Raw genomic sequence first — 21,603 nt, 5'->3', positions numbered from 1 at the left:
TGGAAAAATGCCGCCTTTGTTGTAGCTGTAACCTGTGCCTCCATAGAAAGGGAGGCGTCGAAGATTACACCCAACAGCCAGGATGGTGTGATCTTTGCAGAAATGCAATTGGTGGGGAGGGTGACAAAAGCCAGGAAAAGTTAATGGGAAGGAGCTCAGTGGCAGCGCTACTGACTTGCATGCAGAAGACCCCTGGTTCACTTTTCTCACCTGAAACTCTGGAGAGCCACAGCAAGTCAGTGCAGGGAACACTAAATTAGCCAGACCAAAGGTCTGACTGTATAGAAGGCAGCTTCCTAGGTTCCTAATTCCTAATCAGGATCAATTCCCACAACTGAGACAGTGTAGTGCAGTACTGGGGCCTGAGAGATCAGGATTCGAATCCCCATTTGGCTACAAAGCTCACCAGGCAACCTTGGGCCAGTCATCGTAATCTCTACCTAACCTACCTCAGGGTTGTTGTGAGGAAAAAACATGAGAAAGGGGAGAAGCATGTACGCCGCCTTCAAGCTCCTTACAGTTACGGTGTGATATATAAAATAAATAATAAACTAGCTCCTTCTAACCCCGTTTACAGGGTAACTGTAAAAGCAGTTCCCAAAATGTGTTACACCAACACACACACACACACACACACACACTGCTGGTTGGGGAGCGTAAACATACATAAATATGTGTGTGTGTCTGTGTGAATGAACACGTGAAATCCAAAAGCTAAGAGCCATCTGTGAGGACGGGAGACTCCACTCTACATTTCCCATAGGATACATTTGAAGTGTGGATGCCTGGAGCTTTAGATTTGTGGGTATTCTAAATTCTAAAAGAGATAGCTCAGTCGGTAGAGCGTGAGCCTCTTAATCTCAGGGTTGTGGGTTTGAGCCCCACATCGGGCAAAAGGATTCCTGCATTGCAGGGGGTTGGACTCGATGACCCTCGTGGCCCCTTCCAACTCTACCATGCTGTGATGCTATGAGAAGCTCTGATAATTCCATTCTGTAATACATTTGTGCGTGTGTGTGGTTTGTATTGCCACTGCTTCCACACATCCCATTTCATTTAAGCTCTCGCATTGATTGCCTTACCTCAGAGACGTGCTTCCCTAATCCACGAGCATTAAATGATCCACATAAAAAGCCATATTGTGCCTGGGCTGATCTGATCTGTTTGCTAGCAGAACACTCAGCAAACAGAGGCAGGTTCAGATTATCGATAGCAGGGCAGAGCTGGGACTGCCACATAAGGGAAGGATGTGTCATAAGACACAGAGAGAATGATGTCTGAACGTGGATCCTTGATGTTCCATGTAGATCAAAGAGAATAAACTGTCCCATGCCTGGTTCCTGGTGGGAACCATTCTGCTGAAGGAGAACCTTCCTCTGCAGGGACAACAGAATTACTGTGCTGTCCAGTGAAAGGCAGTTTACAATAACAACAACCTCCATGGACATGTATTTTGGTTTCGTGGTTCTTGAGGGGGTCCTGGCGGTGGCCATTATCTCCATCAACCTGCTAGTTTGTGCTACTGTCTACCTGCACAAGGAGCTGAGATGCATCACCAACTACCTGATCGTGTGCCTGGCAGTGGCCGACCTTGGTGTGGGAGCCCTGGCCATCCCCTTCTCAATGGTACTCAGCATGGAGTACGTCCTCTGTTTCTACACGTGCCTCTTCCTCACTTGCTTCCCACTGGTCACCACCCAGTTCTCCATCCTCCTCCTGCTGGTCATTGCCATCAACGCCCACCTGAAGATCAAGCTGCCCAACAGGTAAGCCAAGGGTTCCTTCTTCAGCATCCAGCCTGTGCAACTGAGTGAGTGCATGTGAGCCAACAACATCCATGCACATGACCAACTTCTTAGGGGTTCTGCAAATGCTGGTGCATCATTTATGCTAGTGGTTCCCAACCTTTTTTCTTCCATGGGCCATTTGAAAATTGCTGATGGTTCTGGTGGACCACTCAAATGATTTTTCTGCCAGTTGCAGCAATGGCAATGTATTGTGCTCAATGCTATCTGCTTTGTAATTGCATTTTTATTGCTTCTTTTATTTCTCATTTTGTATTTTACTGTGTTACCATTTGCATTGCATAGAATTCCACTTGTAACAATAAAATGCAAGAAATAAAAGAAGCAGTAAAAATACAGTTCAAAATCTATATGAATATATAATTATTTCATTTCATAAAATTTATACACGACATGACTGTAAAAAGAAAACCCTCAAAGCAGTTTACAAAAAGATAAAAACAGTAAAATCAAGGAAGAATTACAGCCGTACTTTAAAATGACAAAAGTTAAAATACTAAAACAGGTTAAAGTTACCCTGACTTTCTAAGCCTCTGGGTAAAGGTAAAGGTAAAGGGACCCCTGACCATTAGGTCCAGTCGTGGCCGACTCTGGGGTTGCGGCGCTCATCTCACTTTACTGGCCAAGGGAGCCGGCATACAACTTCCGGGTCATGTAGCCAGCATGACTAAGCCGCTTCTGGTGAACCAGAGCAGCGCACGGAAACGCCGTTTACCTTCCCGCCGGAGCGGTACCTATTTATCTACTTGCACTTGGACGTGCTTTTGAACTGCTAGGTTGGCAGGAACTGGGACCGCACAACAGGAGTTCACCCCGGGGATTCGAACCACCGACCTTCTGATCAGCAAGTCCTAGGCTCTGCGGTTTAACCCACAGCGCCACCCGCGTCCCCCAACATCTGGGTAGCCTTGTCTAAAGAATGTTTTTAGATGATGTGATTAGAGTAGCAATGGAAGAGCTACTAATGGAGGCAACACTTGTTTGTTGACCATAGACAAATGACACCTGACTCCATAGTCACATGACACTCACAAGGGTTATTTTCTGGACAGCTACGCCATGCACGTGAAGAAGGGAGGGATGGTGATCATTGTGATCTTCTGCTGGCTGCTGTCTCTGCTGATAGGTCTCTCACCAATGATGGGCTGGAACCGCTTCCAGCACTATGTGGAGACCAGCAACAAGACGCTGCCTTTCAGCTTCCCTTCCGAGAGGACGGCCTTCGTCATCATCGCCCGCGACCTGCCTTACGGAGGCTTCCTCTCCAAGGTCTATCCACGCCAAGAGAACCTCAGCTACTCTGAGATCCACAGCGGACACCTGGGCCTCTGTTCCTTCACCTCCATTTTCAGCCCCGAGTACGTGGTCTATTTTAACTTCCTGATCTGCACCCTGCTGCCCTTGGCCGCCATGTTGGGCATCTATGCTGACCTCTTCCGGGTAGTCCGCGGCCACTTCCAGTCCCAGGCTCCTTGGCCAGGCAAGAAAAGGGAGTTGCAGATGGCCCGCACCCTCTTCCTCTTGGTGGGCGTCTTTGGCATTTGCTGGATCCCGCTGCATGTCATTTACTGTGTCCAGCTATTGTGCCCCGACTGCCAGCGCTATGAGTCACTGAACCGCCTGGCTGTGTTGCTCTCCCACCTGAATTCCTTGGCCAACCCACTAGTTTACGCCCTGAGGAAGAAAGACTTTGGGCTAGCCCTCCGATCTGTATTCCTCCACCGTGTTCTGCACTGGCCCAGGCTGAAGGCCTGCTTTTGTCCCAACCCCAAAGTCCATCCCCAGGCCTGAAGGAGGACAGAGCGCCACTCCTTCTAATAGCAGACTAAGGTGGTGAGTGCCGACAACAGAGCCAAAAACAGGTCCAATGAGGGCGGGTTCACGTTACCCTTTGCAAAGGTGTTCCCACCTTGGCTACAGACAAATTGGGAATGGCTTCAAGGACTTATAGCATGCCTGGATAGCTAAGTCGGTTAGAGTGTGGTGCTGATAATGCCAAGGTTGCAGGTTTGATCCCTGTATGGGATAGACAAGTAATAGACAAGTACCTATTCCTACATTGCAGGGGGTTGGACTAGATGATTCACAGGGTCCCTTCCAACTCTACAATTCTATGATTCTATGACTCCAGTTGGTGTGAAGCTGGTTTGAGAAACAACGCAGCCAACAGCAGCCTTTTATAATGAAGTACAGTCCCAGTGATCATTTCTCCTCTGGTCTATGGGCACACGATTTGACTGCGAAACACCATGGTGCATCTGCAGCAGCACAACTGGATCCCTTCATTTGCACCAGCTGCAACAAAACATGTCACTCCTGCATCGGCCTCTACAGCCAGAGTAGGCACTGCAAACGTCAAAGAGTTTGACCTCACCCCCAAAGATGAAATCCTCCATTGTTTCCCCAAGACCGATAGATGCCAATCAACAGGATACATATGCATTTTGGATGCAGGTTCTGCCAAGACAAGATTAAAAATCCAGCACGAACTGCAGTGAGTGCACAGTAATTGTTAGGATGTAGGCACCCTGAGTAACAGGAGGTGAGCTATTAATATGCTCAGAGGAACTCTTTTGAGGTTTTACAGAATGACTTTTTTTTGCTAAAAGCAAACAAGCAAACCACCAACAACAATCTGGGCAAAAGACTCCAAATCTTGCCCAATGTGGACTAGACTTAATCAGTAGCCACAATATGTTGAATGCCGGACATGGGAGAGATTTGGTTCAGTTTGCATTTATAGGCAAACCTACCTAATTTGCATTTTCTGAAACAATCTGTGCACTGAAGCAGCTGTCCTTTGAAATCTGCACTTCTCAGAGTTTGCATTTCTCCAGCCCAGCGATGTGTACAAAAATGTATATGCCAGGGTAAAGTGTGCATAAAAATGTATATTGCAAAAAACGTATTATGTAAGGGAATTGCTTTAGAAAAATGTCTTTGCTGGGCAAAATTGCATCCAGAGATGTGTGCATTAGGAGAAATTCACATTAAATTGCTGTCGATTTTCATAAATATAGAGAGCAGACTGATGTGGAAATGTGGAGAACTGACCTTAAAGAGTTGAAAAGTGAGAAACCGAAATTGCCAGATTCACCAGTCACTTGTTGAATGCCAATTGGAAAGAAAAATGGGAAAGCACCATGTGCATGTGTGCATGCAATGCCCTAGGTCCCAGGATTTTTTGCGGGATGTGCTTTAACTGTGCAGTGTGTATGCAGCCTGAGGGCATGTGGGGCAGTCCACACAGCTCTAACCACTGACCACCCTTCAGCATTTGCCCCCTGAAGCGGTTGCTACACTCTGCCCCCCTGGTAGGGCCAGCTCTACCCACCAACCACCATCCATAACTATGTCCCTGCCTGTCCCCTTGGTCCAATCTACACCACTGCCCAGGTGGAGAAGGCAAGGCAAGGTTGAGGCTCTTCCTCCTTCTCTGTTCCCTCGGAGAGCAGGAAAGCGGGAGGAACAGGGCCAGAGGGCACTGGGAATTGACCGTGAGGTCCTTCCTGTGTGGCAGACCTGACAATGCCCAGCAGCGATGCTGCCTCTGAATAAGCCAATGAAGACAAGACTTTAATAAGAGCCTTTAATTACGGTGAAGCTGAAAGAATTTTTGTCAGGTGCAGCTTGTCAAACCAGAGTGGGAAAAGCTGATACCTGGTGAAATTTCCTCTTCTGTGTGATGTGAACATTTAAAGGCACAAGAGGAGCCCAATTCTCCTTTGTCCCTCGCCTCCCTCCCTTTGTGCGTCTCCTCTACCTTTGGGCACCATCAGCTAAGTGCAATTGAGAGAGGCCCACTTAAGACAGCAATAGGAAAATCGCTTCCACCCACAAAGCAATTATTGAAAATGAGGGAGCTGAACTGCAGAGAGCTATTGAATATTGCGGCATTAAAGCACATAATGGACATCAGGAAATGTCGATAAACCCATTATTTAAACAAAGACTGTGGCTCGGCCCTCGGTATTTTTAGAACCTTAAATTAAGCTAATGAAATTGATTCTGTTTAAAACTCGGCGCAATAAACCTCACTTTTTATCTATGGAGGTAAAGTAGTCAAGAAGGAAAAGAACCATGGAAAATTTGGAAGGAGCAGGTATGAGAGAAAGCTGGTTTCAGTTATTGATTGTTGGTTCTCCTGATGCCCAGGTTGCTTCTGCAATCTCCAGTCCACGAATAATTTCGGTCCAGGGTTATCCGTGTGTGATAAAGTTCTCCTCATGAGAATTGCCACCTCTATTATTATTATTATTATTATTATTATTATTATTATTATTATTATTATTAATAGCAGCAGCAAGTCTATGTGTCTCTTGGAGCTATGACACAGACATAAATCACATTTGTGTGGCAAGCTTCAAAAGTTAATTGCCACCTGTTGCTGCTATCAAATATAAAAAAACGGTGCCCCTTTTCCTCATGGAAATAAAGGCAGTTGATAGGGAAACTGTAACTCAGCCCAGATTGAGCAATGTGCAATTCCTTTGCCATGGGATAATTTAATGTGCCTTTTAAGCAATGTAACGAGACTGGAGTTGTAATGGGGTATAAAAAAACAAATGAAACTGGCCAGTCTTATTTTCTTGTGGTCTTGTCTGGATTTTGAGGGGACCTGTGCTGATCCAAAACATTTTGCTACCTGGAGTAGAGCCCAAGTGCCCTTTCCCTCTGGAAAAAGAGGTACCAGAACTCACAATGAACACTTCCCTCGTTCTCTTGGAATGGCAACCTGAGAGTTGTTGGAACTGAATTCTGGCGAGTTCCAGCTTGGGGGGGGGGGGAGGAGAAGAAGCCTTGGTGCTACACAAATCATGGAATCATAGAACTGTAGAGTTGTAAGGGACCCTGAGGATCATCTAGTTCTATTCCCTGCAGTGCAGGAATACACAGCTGCTCATACTTGCAATCGTGGTGTTATCAGCACCATGCCCTAACCAACTGAGCTCTCCAGGTTGAAGCATGTTGCTTCTCCCTGCTGTACGGTAGGGCTGGCCCTGGATTGGACCAGATTAAGGGGGGCATAAATTCTCTATTTAAATGTTTGTCCAGTTTAAAGAACAATAAGGGAAAACAGTGGCCTTGAAGTTGTTCATCAACTGCAGATGAAAAGAAGACTGACTAGGTAGAAGCTAGTCAGATTAGACTAGGTAAAAGTCTATGCAGATGCTCAAATTTCCTCTAGCCTCTAAGGCCTGCAATTTCAACAATCTTCTTTAAAAATGAATGCATTAATTGAAAAGGAAAGTTCAGGAGAACCAAATCTCTTCAGAACATTTGGAGGTTATTTGAAATGTGTACAACAGACATTCCAAAAGCTTTTGTGCCTTTCGTAATTTGTAGTCTACAAGTCCAAGAAGGTGCCAGAGTAATAAATGTATTGTCACTCAAAAAAGTTGTATATGGTGATGGAGTACAGGCAGACCACAGGAAAACCTAATTAATTCTTTGCATCAGTCTTCACTGCAAAGGTTGCACACACACAAATGCTTGACTACTTTTTTTCTGGAAGAATGTCTGAAGAAGTCAAATACAGGTAACAAAGAGATGAAGCAGCATGGTTAATGGAGAGAGTAAAAATTAGCAACTTGCTGGGTTTGGATGACACATAGCCAAGAATCCCATAAGAGTGTCGAATCTACGCAAATTCTTTTCAGTCCTTTGGCAACACCAATTTTTAAAAAGCATCCCGAGAAGCAGAGAAACCCATTAAGCCTAACCCGCCTAAGCAAATTGGTAGATAGCACTACATGTATTAAAGCCAGAAATATTAAATATATAGGCAAAGAGGTACAGTATAGCTGAATAAAAATCTGTATATTTTCTGTAACGGGAAGGCGATGCAAGAATTATTTAAGTCACCTGGCACACGTTTTGAATAGGGTTCCAAGGTTGTTTTGGCAGTCGTAACGGTAGTTTTTATAACTTCCCTAGCAACCAGGTTAACAAAGAGGCTTGTGAGCACCTTAAAAACTTCGGCTAATATATTAATATTGTGGACATAAGATTTCAAAACACTTTTAGCTTGTTGTGGAAATACCATTATTAAAAAATTCGCCTTATTTCGTCTGTTGTTATAATTATTTATTTTAGCTTAAAATATATACAAACTTTATCCTCCCAAAAAAATCTCAACAAATTTATAGAAGTATTATTAATAATAATAATAATAAAAGCAATAACCTATATCACCTGCAAACCTGTTTTCTCTATAAAGCACCAATCAACGGTCAAGTCAAAAGAAAAAGTGGGATTCTAACCCCCCCCCTCAATTACTCACGAGGCGAACGATGGAAACAGGGCTATACCAACTTCCGCCCTTTTGTGGGCGAAATACAAAACGCTTCCGCTTCTGCCGCGGAGGTGCGGGGGGGGGGTTTAGAACGCAAAGGCGGCGCCATGGTCCTCCCGCGCGCCGCGGTGATTGGGCGCCCCAAGTCTCGCGGCCCACCATTGGCTTACAGAACCTCGCGACGCCCGGAGCCCTTGTGAGTAGCGGGTGGGTAACCCCTCTCGCTCTCTTTTTTTCCTGGAGCGCAGCGGCAGGAGCACGGTGAGCGGCCTCGGGGAGCGTGGTGGGTAGGCCTGGGTCCTCCCGGGGAAGGGCGTTTGGCGCGCCCGAAGGCTGGCGGCCCAGTCTCCCGCCGCGCCTGGTCCGCCTGGCCTGGCGTCCCCCGTCCCGCTGGGCCAAGAGCGTGTGGACGGGGATGCTCTTCCAGGAGGCGCGCGGGGAGCCGGCTTCCATGGCTTCCATGTCTCATGAGGCGGAAGAGGAGAGGCGGGGGCCTGGCTTGCGCTAAAAGCCCCGTGTTCTCGTTACCAAAGCCATAATAAAGTATACATCCCCCCCCCAAATCGCCACGTCAACTTTAAAATGTGCTTTGGGCACAAGGCGAAGAAAATTTATGTATTATTGCGATAACAATGTTCCGTTTTCCAAATTGCGCGTTGTTTAAAATGTGCTTTGCGTTATTCCCATGGGCACAAGGAAAAGAAACTTCTTTCTGTCCTATACATATTTTTTGCATTTCCCAAGCTTAGAACAGGCTAAAAGAAATACATGGTGAAATAGTGTGTATGGTTTCTTAGAATTCGTTCCCTCTGCTTTCAGTGGAGCCTACTCCTAAGTAAAGTTTTGCACAGGACTGCAGCCGCCTTGTTTCATTCTCTGTATGTTTACTTGGAAGTAAAGCCTACTGTTATAAAATTAGTTAAAAGGTTTTTGTTCCCCATTGATCCACAACTATGGAAGAGATAACAAAAATAAAAATGGGCCTGAGTTGGAGAAGATTTAAAAGGGGAGAATGTAATTCTTATTACTCTGATTCGTAAAAATGCTTCGTAAATGGCGAACGAGCCTTAAACTAGAATATACATTGGGCAGGAAACCTGTAGGCATTTCAAAACTAGGAATAGAAATGTTCTCCCTGCTGCAGCCTTCATCCATTTTAAACAAAAGTAAAATAAATAAAATAGGCATTATTGTTGATAATAAAGTTGTCATTGGGTTATATGGTGTGCTGCAGAGTAAAATGCACAAAGCACCTTGGCATAAATATGTATAAATACTTCAGTAAGTATGAGCCACCAACCGTATTCTAAGATGCAGCACAGAATTTGATAGACGTGGTACAAATGGAAAAGAATGTGAAGGAAATGCAAGTGTAGGAGCAAATGCAGATTGATGGGGTTTGATAGATATTGCCTTGATGCCCTATAGCTCTTGAATTCCTGACCTGTAGCAGAGGTCAGAAAATACTTCTCTTGCAGCTGTTCCTTCTCTGGCTGGTGGATGGGGCCAGGTTTGTTGTGATTTTTGCCATAATGTTCTTCCTGGGAGGCAGCCTTCCATTGGTCCTTGGGATGGTTACAGAGGTCAAAATGTGCCTCCTTTCAGCTCTGGTTAAACTTCCTAAAGGTGAGCACTTCAGGTAGGGTTCTCTCCCCTCCCCCCCCAACTCAAAAGCTTGCCATGACTTTGCTTGGTCTTAATATTGCTCAACTGGGTGTATTGGGAGTCCCCCCTGCTCCTGAACTGGCATTAATGCATACTGGTCTTTGCTGCTTCCCCCACCCCTCTCTTCTGTAGATGCCTGGAGTAACCGTAAAAGACGTGAACCAGCAGGAATTTGTGAGGGCCCTTGCAGCCTTCCTCAAAAAGTAAGTTGCCTGAAAAATGAATTGGCAGCTAAGAGCTAGTCCCATGGATTTGATAAGGGGATTAACTGCACTTGTTAGTTAAAAAGAAGGGAGCACAGTCTACCTGCCCTCTTCTGCTAATTGCTTTGAGTATGTATGTATGTATGTATGTATGTCTTTCTTTACTGTGCTAAGAGTGCAACACTTAGCCAAACATAAGGAAATGCTTCCTTTGGTGTAGTGATGGCTCATCTAATGGAGCAGTCTGTCTAGTAACATAATTTTAAAAGGGTGCTTAGGTGCAGGTAGTTGTGCCAGAATGAAGATTGCGAATAAGAACCTGAAGCCATTGAAAGCTTTGCAGTGTGGATAGATGGCATCTTGTGGATGGCTGGGGTTCCTGATTTCAGCAAATATCCCTTTAGGAACAGGACATTTGTTTTGAGGTTTATACATTAATGAGTCTTGGCAGACACAATGCTTGAAGTGTGTATGTGATAAGGGAGTCCCCCCCCCCCCAGTAAAACTAAACTTAAAAAATAAACAGTGACTTGCCCATTTAATCAGTGATACCCTTTTATCTGATCAGGTTTTAGTCAATCTAAATGTAGTCTTAAGCATGCCTTGTGGGATCTGTAAGTGGAAGTGCAGTTGTCCAGGCCATCTTTTGTCCAGAACACAGATGCATCATTTGCCTCGTTCCTGGGTGTGACTGTAGATGCGGCTGTTCATCACTTAGTTGTATCTGACTGTTTTCTTCACAAGGTAGAGAGTATATGTTAGTTTTTAGATAGTTTTAAGGTAGATTGTGCTTTGCTTTGGCAGTCTTGTGGCAACAAACAAGTTGGATGATAAACTTTCAAATAAATAGAAGAAAAGCAGGGATAAAACAGAGACACTAATGGGACAAAGGCTAAACTTGCTCTTTGTTCCTCCATCCAAACTCCAGATCCAGGGTGGGTGTTGTCTTCTCTTGATTTTGTTCATGGTAGCAGCCTGTGCACTTGGAGGTAGTAGAACTCAAATGGAACCATTGAGAACAGACTTGGTTCTCATCCAGTTCTCATCTGCCTAGCCCTGCCCTGGGTTCTGTTTTACAGTCACAGCTTTATTTTTATTATTCTGATTGTTTATAACCTGCCTTTTTCATGATTGGATTCAAGGCAGTTTACAAATAAAAACAATAACTCTTTAAAACATAGAAAAACCAATAATTAAAAATAGAATTAAACATTGATATAATTGAAACTATATACAACATATATAAAATTTGTTTAAAACATACCAGTAATTACAATAAAAGCACAGCACCAGCCCACCCTTTCATTAAAAGCAGTTAATTCCCGAAGGCCCGTTGGAACAAGAAGGTGTGCACTTGTTGACAGCAAGGAGGGAGCCAGCCTAGTTTCTCTAGGGAGGGAGTTCCAAAGTCAGAGCAGCCACCGAGAAGGCCTTCTCCTGCATCCCCACCAAGCATGCCTGAGATTGTGGCGGGACAGAAAGAAGAGCCTTCCCAAAAGATCTCAAAACCCAGGCAGGTTCACATGAGGGAATACTGTCTTTCAGGTACTTTGGACATAAGCTATGTGGGGCTTTACAGGGGATACCCAGCACTTTGAATTGTGCCCAGAAATAGACCAATAGCCAGTGGAGGAGTTCCTAGTATAACCAGTCTCATAACCAGCCCCGGTCAACAATTTAGCTTCAGCTCTTAGAGCCAATGGACATTTCCGAGCACTTTTCAAAGGCAGCCCCATGGTAGGGTGTGTTACAGTAATCCAGATTACTGTAAACCCTGAAACCACACATTCTAATAGCTTACCCCAAAATAGGATATTGGAGGCTGGCCAATAATTATCCGGTAAAGTGGAATTCAGGAAGACTTTTTCAATAGGGTCACTATAACCACTGCCTTCAGCCAGTCTGCTGTTGGCCCTTTTGATGAGCCAGATAGGGCAAAGATCTAGCACACATGGTAGCTCTCACATTTCCAGGCAATATAACTTGAAAAGTATCCATTAACACTGGACTCGTATCAGTTATAGCATCCAAGTCAGGACAGATCAGAGCAATTTTGTCAGCAAAGTGCTTGAGCAAATAGTTCACAGTGGGCCATTGAGTGGTCCACGTTTTCAAGTGGGCCTACGTGTGAGAGACCCCTGACCACTCAAAACAGCTCTACAGGATGGCTCTTCACTGACACATGAATAGGTCTTCAAAGAAGAGATTCTAGCCTGTGTTTGGTCAGGCTTATTCCAAGTTTTCTGCCAATATCAAGCTACACATCCTCAAATACACTCAAACGCAGCAGACTGCAGAAGAGGGCACCTGGTCAGGGGGATGCAGTCATGATAGACCACTGCGATTCTCCCCCCCCCCCCGCCTTGTTTGCTGTTGTACAGAGAATGCCGGTGGGCAACTTCAGCTAATCAAGTCTCTTAATTCAAGCCTAATCAGCATGCTTTTGCAGGATCAAGTCCTGGGTGGCTGTTGTATCCCATTCACCGACCTGGCAGCATGTAATGGAACATTGATTAATTAGCTTTTATTTTTATATGGCTATGTTTGTAGGATAACGTTTAGGGTCAGAACAGTCCTTTGTGGATTTGTGACTCAGCTGGTTTCATAAGTGGTGGTTTCAAATACAAAAGCTATTGCACTGCCTTACAAGAGGCCTTTCTCCTTTTTTCACAATGGGAGAGAGTTCCTCCTTTGATTCAGGTGCGGGGAACGTCCATAGCTCAGTGGTAGAGCATCTGTCCCTGGTTTAGAACAGTTCTTTCTCTTTCTTTCATTCTTTCAGAGGTATGTTTTTTTTAAGTTGCCCCACTCTTCAGCCAAAGAAGACTCTTAAACTGGTTTTCACGTCAGTAAAAACAAGACAGGACCCTGCCCTTAGGCTTACGAAAAAGACATGACACAAAAGGAAAGTTAATTGGGAGGGAGTGGGAAATATGCAAACTTAAGTAGCAGTTATTTGTTACAAGGTCTACTAATAAGCAGCTGGGATTGAAACCAAAAGAAGCCAGAAAGTTGCTGGGCTGCTTGCTTGCATTGTTGGAGTGTCTCTGTCTCTCTTCTCTGCCACAGGTGGCAGGTGACGAGGGAGGAGGGACTGGACACCCCTCATCTCTTTTTTGCCTCCCATTTGCTGCAGCTTGATGGAATTGCCCCAGTCAAGTGAAGTCTTAAGGCTGGAAGCTGTTCATGCAGAACCTGTGAGGATCTAGGAAATGATAGTTCATTGAGGCATGGGTTTGAGCACTTGTCTTCTGGTGACGAGCCCTTTGGGCAAAAGTGATAGCTTGGCTGAAATAAAATTACTGCTGCTTATTTGTATGGTGATAACTGGTGTTTGAATTGTTCTTGCAGGTCAGGTAAACTGAAAGTACCTGAATGGGTGGACACAGTCAAGCTAGCCAAGCACAAGGAACTAGCTCCGTATGATGAGAACTGGTTCTACACCAGAGCTGGTAAGGAACTGGGCAGATATAGTAACATGCAAATATGGTGCAACGTCTTACTTTTTAAGAACAAAGTTCATAATTGTTTTTAACAATCCATGATTGTCTGCATAAGTGTTGCGTTGCATATTGCATCAGAGGGACCAAGATAGATCCTGCCACTCAGATCTATTAAGGGCACCACTTTTGGAATGAGAATGTTGTAGGATAAGTGCAGTGCATTAACTCACTGGTTTGGCACCTGACAACTTCATGAAAATGAGATGCAAATTACGTTGATTATATACAGCTAATGGTAATGCTTGCCATTTATACAGCAAAATGTAAGTGCTTGAAGCAGTTCACGTACATTATTAGCAGCAGCATCAATGCACATGGTACTTTATAGGCATTTTATAAGTGAAAATGGGTCACTGCCCCCAAGGAGCTTACAATAAGAGGGATAACATGGAGAGTGAGACATGTAGGACAAAGAGTGGAAATGAGCAGATACAGTTAACATGTGTAGCTTAGTGTCATTATCCCAATAATCCTTAAAATTCCTCATGCCTCTTTATCCAGCATAGTTGAAAATGCTTGAGTTTGGTGTGCAGTTAGGGGGAGTTTGGAGATGACAACTTCTTGGGGGATAGCTAGTGTTCTGCTCAAGGAAATGAGCCCTCTCGGCACCATAAAAGAAAACCATTTACTATTTTCATTGATAGGGCGAGTGTTTCTTCCCTGATGTAGACCATGAATAGTTAACTGTGTGCTTGTGATGGTGCATTCTTAGCTCCCCTGTGCTAGCCACGCCTACTTAGATAGATGACACACTGGATAGACATAATGCAGCATTTACATGTTTCATTAAGAGCAAGTTACTGGGGTTCTAAAGACATGAATCAGTTGCTTGCTTTTACTTCTTTTTCCAGCTCTCCTGATCTTCTCAGGATTGTTACTAGAGGTCTTGCCACCTCACCGCACCCAATCTCGGTCAGTGCTGGGTGCTGAGGCAGTGCGATTTTTCACAGGCTCAAGTCATGTGCCTTTTGATTTGCTTGCCCATAGAAGGAGGACGACACAAACAAGTGTTGGTAGCCGGCCAAGCAATCTGTCTTGGTTTTCTTCCCGCTGCCCCCCAAGGCCCAAGATAGTTTTGTTCCTGACTTTAGGCAGCTCCTAGCAACAGTTGGAGAGCTTTAGAGTTGCTCTTTGTGGAGATCTTGCACTGTTCATTCACATGTCGCTAGAATGCCTTCTCAAATGCACACATCTGTTTGTATTCATGGTAAATAACGCAAACCAATTATCTATCTTTTCATGTCTCGCTTTCTAAATGCCCCTCCACTGTGACGACAATTTACAGTGAATCTCTAAAGTCCAATGTGCTTTTCTCTCGCAGCACTACTGCAGTGATGTCTATTAAGTGCCGTATTCCCAGATGTTGTCTTGCTGCTGTAACTGTTTTAGCGAAATGAAGGCTTGAGAGGTTGCCTTGCGGCAATATGGCCTTAGGCTGTGTCTGTTTTTGTCTGCTTGAACGGTGGCCTCAAAGGACAAAGCAGGTGGCTCTGTACAAAAGCAGCCATGGCGGTGAAAAGTGCTCTGCCCTGCGTGCTACATTCTGCACTACCCTGTAGTCCTGTTCTAGGTCTAAATTGGGTTTTTTACACCATTTCTTCTTCTCAAGTGATATTAACAGTATGGTGCTCTGTTGTTTCTCTGGAGTTGCCACACTGTGTTTGGCTAAGGTTCCTCCAGCTAGATGATCTTGTGCTCATTAACAGTTCGCATGCTACTGTTGGCTACTTTTGTGTGGTTCCTTCCTTCTTTAACGGGAGTAATGCATTCAAGCATGCAGCCAACGTAGTGTGAGCTCAGAGACTTTGGCTTCTCATTCTGGAGATGTTCCCCAGCTGGAATTGGGAGTTCTCAGCTCGTATATCACACTGCTCAAATGAGTACACCAGCCTTCTTCAGATCAGTGCCCTCCAGATACTTGGAGCTACAAACCTGTTTCAGCTCCAGCCAGAACAGCTGATGGTTAGGAATGTTGGAAGACGCTCTCGGAGACATCTGAAGGGCACCAGGTTTGAGAAGCATGGAGTACCCTATTCCTGTGAGTAAAAACACGAGTGGAGTGCAAGGCAACCTTTTGAACCAGGAGGGTTTTGATAACTGGTCACTCAGCGTATAGAAAACTTACTTTGCGGCTGTATCTGGTGTAGGAAGACAAAATGTTTTGATTGAAATAAACAGGAAGAAGAGTCAGGAAGTGATGTGTTGTTCGTGTTTTGGTTTGTTTGCAGCATCCACAGCTCGCCATCTGTATCTCCGTGGTGGTGCCGGAGTCGGCTCCATGACCAAGATCTATGGGGGCCGCCAGCGCAACGGTGTGATGCCCAGCCACTTCAGCAGAGGCTCCAAGAGCGTTGCTAGGAGAGTGCTGCAGGCTTTAGAAGGGCTCAAAATGGTGGAGAAAGACCAAGATGGGTGAGTCTCGGTACCAAAAGGAGGCAGAGAACTTGTTCGACTCTGTACCTCAAGAATTACACTTGTAAGGGAGAAGACTGCTGCAGGGTATTGTGGCAGCCTGCCCCACTTGCAAAAACTTCAGGTTGTAGTCAACACATTTTCACTTGGAGTAGGATCTCTGAAATCAACAAGCCTAACCACGTCGTGTCCATTGACTTCAGTGGGTCTACTTTGAGTAGGAGTAGAATTGCCTACAACCCATAACGTGCCACAGCTGACAACATGCAGAGGTCCGTTCATCAGAACCTGCTTATATTATTCATGATGGCTGCATAGAGCCTTCATGTTCAGAGGCAGTGTTATCACTCAGTATTAGTTGCTTGGGAAAACAGCAGAAGGTGCCCTATGATTTGGCCACTAGGAAGCCTCTGACTAACCATGGATCAGAATTGCTGGACTAGGTGCACCCTTGGTTTCATCAAGGAGAAGCCTTATGTTCACTAAAGCTTCCATCGATCCATACTTTCATGTGTGGATTAGTTGTGTGCTGCATTGCCTATTGGAAGGAGCTGAAGCCTGGTATATTTATGTGGGGCATTTAGGGCTATGGGGTGAGGTGTAAATCTGCTGGGTGATGGTAACTAGGGCAGAGAATTGCCCACAGTAGCAACAGAATTGCCTTTCTAAAAATGCTGATACTGGTCACTGCTTTCTTTCAGAGGTCGCAAACTTACTCCTCAGGGCCAACGAGATCTGGACAGGATTGCAGGACAGGTAACCTTTTTTTCACATGAATCATTTCTACAAGAGTAGCCGTGTTAAGTCTGTTGCAGCAACACCAAGGAAAAGCCTTGTGGCACCATAAAGCATTCTTGTAAATAGCTCCCTGCCTGCAAGCCGTTAGAATTCTATTCAGGGAACCAACCTGGACATTTTTTGAAAGTCCCACCCCCCTTTTCAAGGCACAGAAAAATAACCTGTTCAACGTGGGCAGGCTAGATTGTGTAAAAATTTGCAGATCACTTAATTTTGTAGAGTACTTTTGCAAAGGTGCCTGTTGCATAAGTATTATTTAAAATATTTTAGGGTTGCTTTTTGGCATATGCCTTTCCAATGTGGTTTTACAGTCAAACAATTAAGGAAAAGGAAAGCAACAATACAAATTTTTAAATTCTGCTGTTGTTTAGGAAATCACATTCTGAAATAAATGCAAGAGGCTTTAAGATACTATAAGCATCTTCTGTTTCTGCCACAAAAAACTGTTCTCAGTTGCAGGGTAGGAGAAGGAATGCTGGAAATGAATCATAATTTTTTTCCCAGTTGCTTTGGCTTGAAAGTGTTCCTATTACTTAAAGAATTGCACTATCTTACTTGAAATGCTTCACAACGAAAGGAAAATTGAACAGAGAGTGAGTGAGTTAGGATCAACAACTTGCGAGATCATTTCAGCAAAAGTTCTGCTGTGGCATAAAGCGAATCCCTAGCAGCCTGCCTCTCTTCAAAACTCATTAGAAAGAGCTGTGTTGTGTAGATCTCCGCAGCTTTAGATTTGTTCCTTAAAAATTTACTTGATAATCTCTCCCCAATAAAACTCTTTTTAACAGCCCCAGTGCCATCAGATAAAGTGCCTGAATGATGTTGCATTAACTAGCTCTCTGTTGACATTTACAATGTACTGTGGATGAATTATTCCTCGCAAACGGTTGCCTTTACAAATACATAGAAGTTATTAAGTGCAGCATGTCCAAGCAAGTACCAGAATGAAAAATCACACAGAGTTGATAGATGTCTCTCATTTCTAGCGGTTGAGCTAGACTGTGAATCTGAGTATCTTGAAATTTTCCCTTATCGGTTCTTTCAAAATTACAGCGCTCCATATAAAAAAGAGCACGTTGAAGGAACTCCAGTTCAGCTGCTAGTTAGCCGAGTTCAGTTGGTGACTGAATTTATCGTTACATAATTCTGAAGGGGCAAGCCTTGCGTTCTGTAAGGAGGCATGGATTTCTCATCCAGAAGCTGTGGGTGATGTAGACCAAAATGTGTATGTAGAACCCAGCTCCTCCTAGGCTGTTTTATGTGCCATCTATATAAACTGTCAGTGTTCAGGCCAATGGATTATGCCTTTCTTCATAGAATTGTAGAGTTGGAAGGGGTCCCAGTGGTCATTTAGCCCAACCCGCTGCACTCCACAGACATGACAGGAAGCATGTCATGGTGCTATTTAACATTGAGTTGTGCCTTTTCCCCTGCCAAAGATCAGCAGCTTTCCCACCTTGGTGTTTTCCAGATGTTTTGGAGTATAACTCCATCATCCCTGCCATTGACAGTGCTGGCTGTGGCTGATGGGAGTTGCAGTCCAAAACATGTGCAGAAATTTGGACTAAATGTAAGTCTTGCATGGTTTCCCCACCAAAATGCAGACCTTTTTCTCTCTTCTTTTCTAGGTGGCAGCTGCAAACAAGAAACATTAAAGTGAATTGCAGTTCAGAAATAAAGTCCTTTATTTACTGATGTTGCGTGTGTTTTTCTGAAGTCTTCACTTCTCCCACCTTACTCCCTGCGCACCCTCCAGTCTTTTTTGTAGTATCTGAATCTTGACCACATAAACTGCCTACCATTTCATAACATAAACCACCAATTCAAACCTTTCTTCGAAACAATGAGGACTAAAATCTTCAGGACGAAAACGTCATGCCAGCTGCAAATATCCCCGCTTACATGGGCAGCTGCAGCTATATGTAAAAAATTTATATGCAAGTGTGGATATAATTACTGCCTTTTAAAAAAAGCACTGCGTCCCTGAGAAATACTCTGTGCTCAAGCACAGTTCATTCAGATTAGGGATGCAGTCTTTAATTGCTAGATTAATAAACTAAAGCTCTTGCTGTTGTGGGTCAATTTTAATTGGTGAGAGCAAACTTTAATTCGTTAGAGCTGCTAGTAAGGGCACACTCTTCTTTTATTTATTTTTTTAGCTATTTTGGTTCCAAGGTAGAAAAATAAGATGGCCTTTCTGAAAGTTCTTATACATATCCTTCAATAGTGAGGCTTTGGTGATTTGAAAATAAAAATTTAATTGGTTAGAAAGCAGAAGATTCTGTAATCAGTTCACAACCCTCTGATTTGCGTCTTGTGTATTCTATATGGAAAACTTATGCTTGTTTGATGAAAACAGTTGCCAAATTTTATTAAAGTGGGTACCTTTGCCCTGCCTTTCCGGTGCAATTTTTTATTGGATTAAACCCCTCATCAGAAAATGAATTCTCTTTTGCCGCTGTTCTTACACTCGCTGCTGACAACTCGCTTTTAGGTCTTGACTGACCGTTTGACATTCCGGTAGGTGTTGGAACTGAGATGTTAATTTTAGCTTGTGATGCCCTTGCCCCAGACTTCCCTGATGGCAAACTGCTTAAATGTGAGAAATTTACTCAATGAGAGCTATAGGCAACCTGTGGTCTGGTGTTAATTTGGAGAATATGGCGGTTTGATATGAACTTGATTTGAAATAAAAAGTTAACTGGGAGAGTGGTATAGTTCTCTCTTTACCTCTGCTTCCTGGTCTTTATATTCCCGCTACAATTCTGGGGTGGATAAGAAGAGCCAGCTGGATCAGGCCAGTGGCCCATCTAGTTTGACATCTCTAACAGTTGCCTTTGGGAAATCAGCAAGCAGGATTCGAGCAGGAGCGCTCCTACAGTTTCCAGTAACTTGTTCAGAAGCGTTACTTTCTCCACCTAGAGACAGCATAACCCATCATAGTTAGTACCCATTGATAGCTTCCATGAATTTGTCCAGCCCTCTCTTAAAGCCATCCAATTTGGTGACCATCACTGCCTCCTGTGGGACCACGTTCCAGAATTTAACTGTTGCATAAATAAAGTACTTTTACCTGTTTCAACATTCCATCTTTATTTTTTTATGCAACCCTCAAATCTGTTCCTTTTTTAAAAAATAAAACCACACTTAGAGACTGCATGAGTTGTGGGTTAGCCCCAAGGGCTTTTTCCTCCCTGAAGTTTATGAATGATTTAAAACATGGGAATTTGGAATAAAACTGCCACCTCAGCCTTAACTGTGACTTTGACGGTGGCGCTGAAGCCCAAGAGTGTTTCTCTGCAGCTTGATGCTAATGTACACTTCTGGAATGCCTCTCAGGAGCTCAGCACTTTACAAACTCAATTAAGAATTTGCGCCACTCCTGGGAAAATGGGGGGTATCTCAAGCTGCTGTGCAGTAGAGATGAGGACATTTGGCATAATCTGATAGTGTACACAAAACTTGCCTGTGTAAGCCATTGTATCTCGGTGAATCAACACACCAGGAAAACACAAACTTTAAATCTGTTTTTATTGCGCTGCCAACTCCCACCTCCAAATTGGAGCTGTATTTGCAGCACCTGCCTCACTGATGATGTTCAGATCATGCGTTACATTCTAAGGTTGGCATCCTGGGTGCTGTATGGAGGAATCATAGCCACTGCTAGTTCTGGAATTTACATTTTTGTACGTGTGTTTTTGCATGATATAGACATAACACAAATCTAGTGGCATCCAGTTCAGGTTTCTTCCTAACATTTAAACCTTGTCTTCAAGAGACTTTCGATGAGAGCATATAGACGAAACTGCTAGCTCAGTTGGTACAGCACGAGACTCAATCTCAGGGTTGTGAGTTTGAGCCCCACTCTGGAGGGACGCGGGTGGTGCTGTGGGATAAACCACAGAGCCTAAGACTTGCCGATCAGAAGGTTGGCAACTGAAGACCCATGACGGGGTGAGCTCCCGTTGCTCGGTCCCAGCTCCTGTCAACCTAGCAGTTCGAAAGCACGTCAAAGTGCAAGTAGATAAATAGGTACCGCTCTGGCAGGAAGGTAAACGGCGTTTCCGTGTGCTGCTCTGGTTCGCCAGAAGCGGCTTAGTCATGCTGGCCACATGACCTGGCTCCCTCGGCCAATAAAGCAAGATGAGCGCCGCAACCCCAGAGTCGGTCACGACTGGACTTAATGCTTAGGGGTCCCTTTACCTTTACGTGGGTGAAAGATTCCTGTGTTGCAGGGGGTTGGACTAGATGATCCTCATGGTCCCTTCCAGCTCTAGAATTCTGTGATTCTATTTTGAGATTGCTGTACCAAAGGAGAGCAGACTTTGGCTCTGCCATTAGCCTGTTGACACAAATTCTACTGGATTGTGTGTGTTAATCCATTGCTGAAATTACCTCCAGTGTTGGAAGAAATAAGTCTCTGAATACCAGTTTTTGGGAAACTTGAGCGGGGAGAGTGCTCTTGTGCTCAGGTCCTGCTTTTGACCTTTCTATAGACATCTGGACAGCCTGTGAAAACAGGATACTCGGCTAGATGGGCTGTTGGCCTGATCTAGCCTTCTTAGGTTCTTCTTAAATTTATTGTGACATAAACTCTCATAGAGCCTACTTCATTGAATGTTGCAGGTTGACAGGTGTATGAGTGTGTGTAAAACGCACGTGTGGGTATAGAGAAACTTGTGAAGTGTGGGGACAAAAGGTTGTCAAAGGCAAGTTCTTGAATTTCATGGTCTCTTGGTTCGGTTTAATTCCCTTCTACATTTCTGCCTGTCTATTCGAAATAATTCAAGTATTAGACAAAACGAGTGCTAGCCTACAAAAGCTTGTGTGTTACAGGGCAATGCTATATGTTGGCTGAGAAATGAGCCCCGTTAGTTTATAGAATTGCAGTCTTCGTTTTAAAGGGCTGTGGGTTTGTCATC

At 44.3% G+C, this 21,603-nt stretch overlaps 2 protein-coding genes across 4 annotated transcripts; both read left to right on the top strand.

Annotated features, from left to right (window-relative positions):
- The first annotated feature begins 686 nt into the window (after positions 1-686).
- Positions 687-5,049, top strand: LOC309376097 (adenosine receptor A1-like). 2 transcript variants are annotated; one of them, XM_081922278.1, is made up of 3 exons: positions 687-801; positions 1,308-1,766; positions 2,858-5,049. In XM_081922278.1, exons 2-3 carry the CDS (start codon positions 1,441-1,443, stop codon positions 3,594-3,596), a joined length of 1,065 nt encoding a protein of 354 aa, XP_081778404.1. In that variant the 5' UTR covers positions 687-801; positions 1,308-1,440; the 3' UTR covers positions 3,597-5,049. The 2 variants fall into 2 exon arrangements, with proteins under 2 accessions (XP_081778404.1, XP_081778405.1); XM_081922279.1 differs by lacking the exon at positions 687-801 and having other exon boundaries at positions 834-1,766; positions 2,858-3,163; positions 3,871-5,049.
- Positions 5,050-8,275: 3,226 nt separating this feature from the next.
- RPS19 (ribosomal protein S19) lies at positions 8,276-18,376 on the top strand. Of its 2 annotated transcripts, none has more exons than XM_081922473.1 (6): positions 8,276-8,361; positions 9,898-9,968; positions 13,320-13,420; positions 15,700-15,883; positions 16,585-16,639; positions 18,310-18,376. In XM_081922473.1, the coding sequence occupies exons 2-6, from the start codon at positions 9,898-9,900 to the stop codon at positions 18,334-18,336; spliced, it is 438 nt and encodes a 145-aa protein (XP_081778599.1). In that variant the 5' UTR covers positions 8,276-8,361; the 3' UTR covers positions 18,337-18,376. The 2 variants fall into 2 exon arrangements, with proteins under 2 accessions (XP_081778599.1, XP_081778600.1); XM_081922474.1 differs by having other exon boundaries at positions 8,359-8,383.
- The last annotated feature ends 3,227 nt before the right edge of the window (positions 18,377-21,603 follow it).

This window comes from Podarcis melisellensis (assembly GCF_964234715.1).
Source record: "Podarcis melisellensis genome assembly, chromosome: 8".
NCBI classification, from domain to species: Eukaryota; Metazoa; Chordata; class Lepidosauria; order Squamata; family Lacertidae; genus Podarcis; species Podarcis melisellensis.
This window is presented reverse-complemented; position numbering and strand designations above follow the sequence as displayed.

Coding starts and splice junctions, on each gene's coding strand:
- LOC309376097 (XM_081922278.1), top strand. CDS start 1,441: ATGGACATGTATTTTGGTTTCGTGGTTCTTGAGGGGGTCCTGGCGGTG. Junction 1,767..2,857: donor AAGATCAAGCTGCCCAACAG/GTAAGCCAAGGG, acceptor TTTTCTGGACAG/CTACGCCATGCACGTGAAGA.
- RPS19 (XM_081922473.1), top strand. CDS start 9,898: ATGCCTGGAGTAACCGTAAAAGACGTGAACCAGCAGGAATTTGTGAGG. Junction 15,884..16,584: donor GTGGAGAAAGACCAAGATGG/GTGAGTCTCGGT, acceptor GCTTTCTTTCAG/AGGTCGCAAACTTACTCCTC. Junction 16,640..18,309: donor TGGACAGGATTGCAGGACAG/GTAACCTTTTTT, acceptor CTTCTTTTCTAG/GTGGCAGCTGCAAACAAGAA.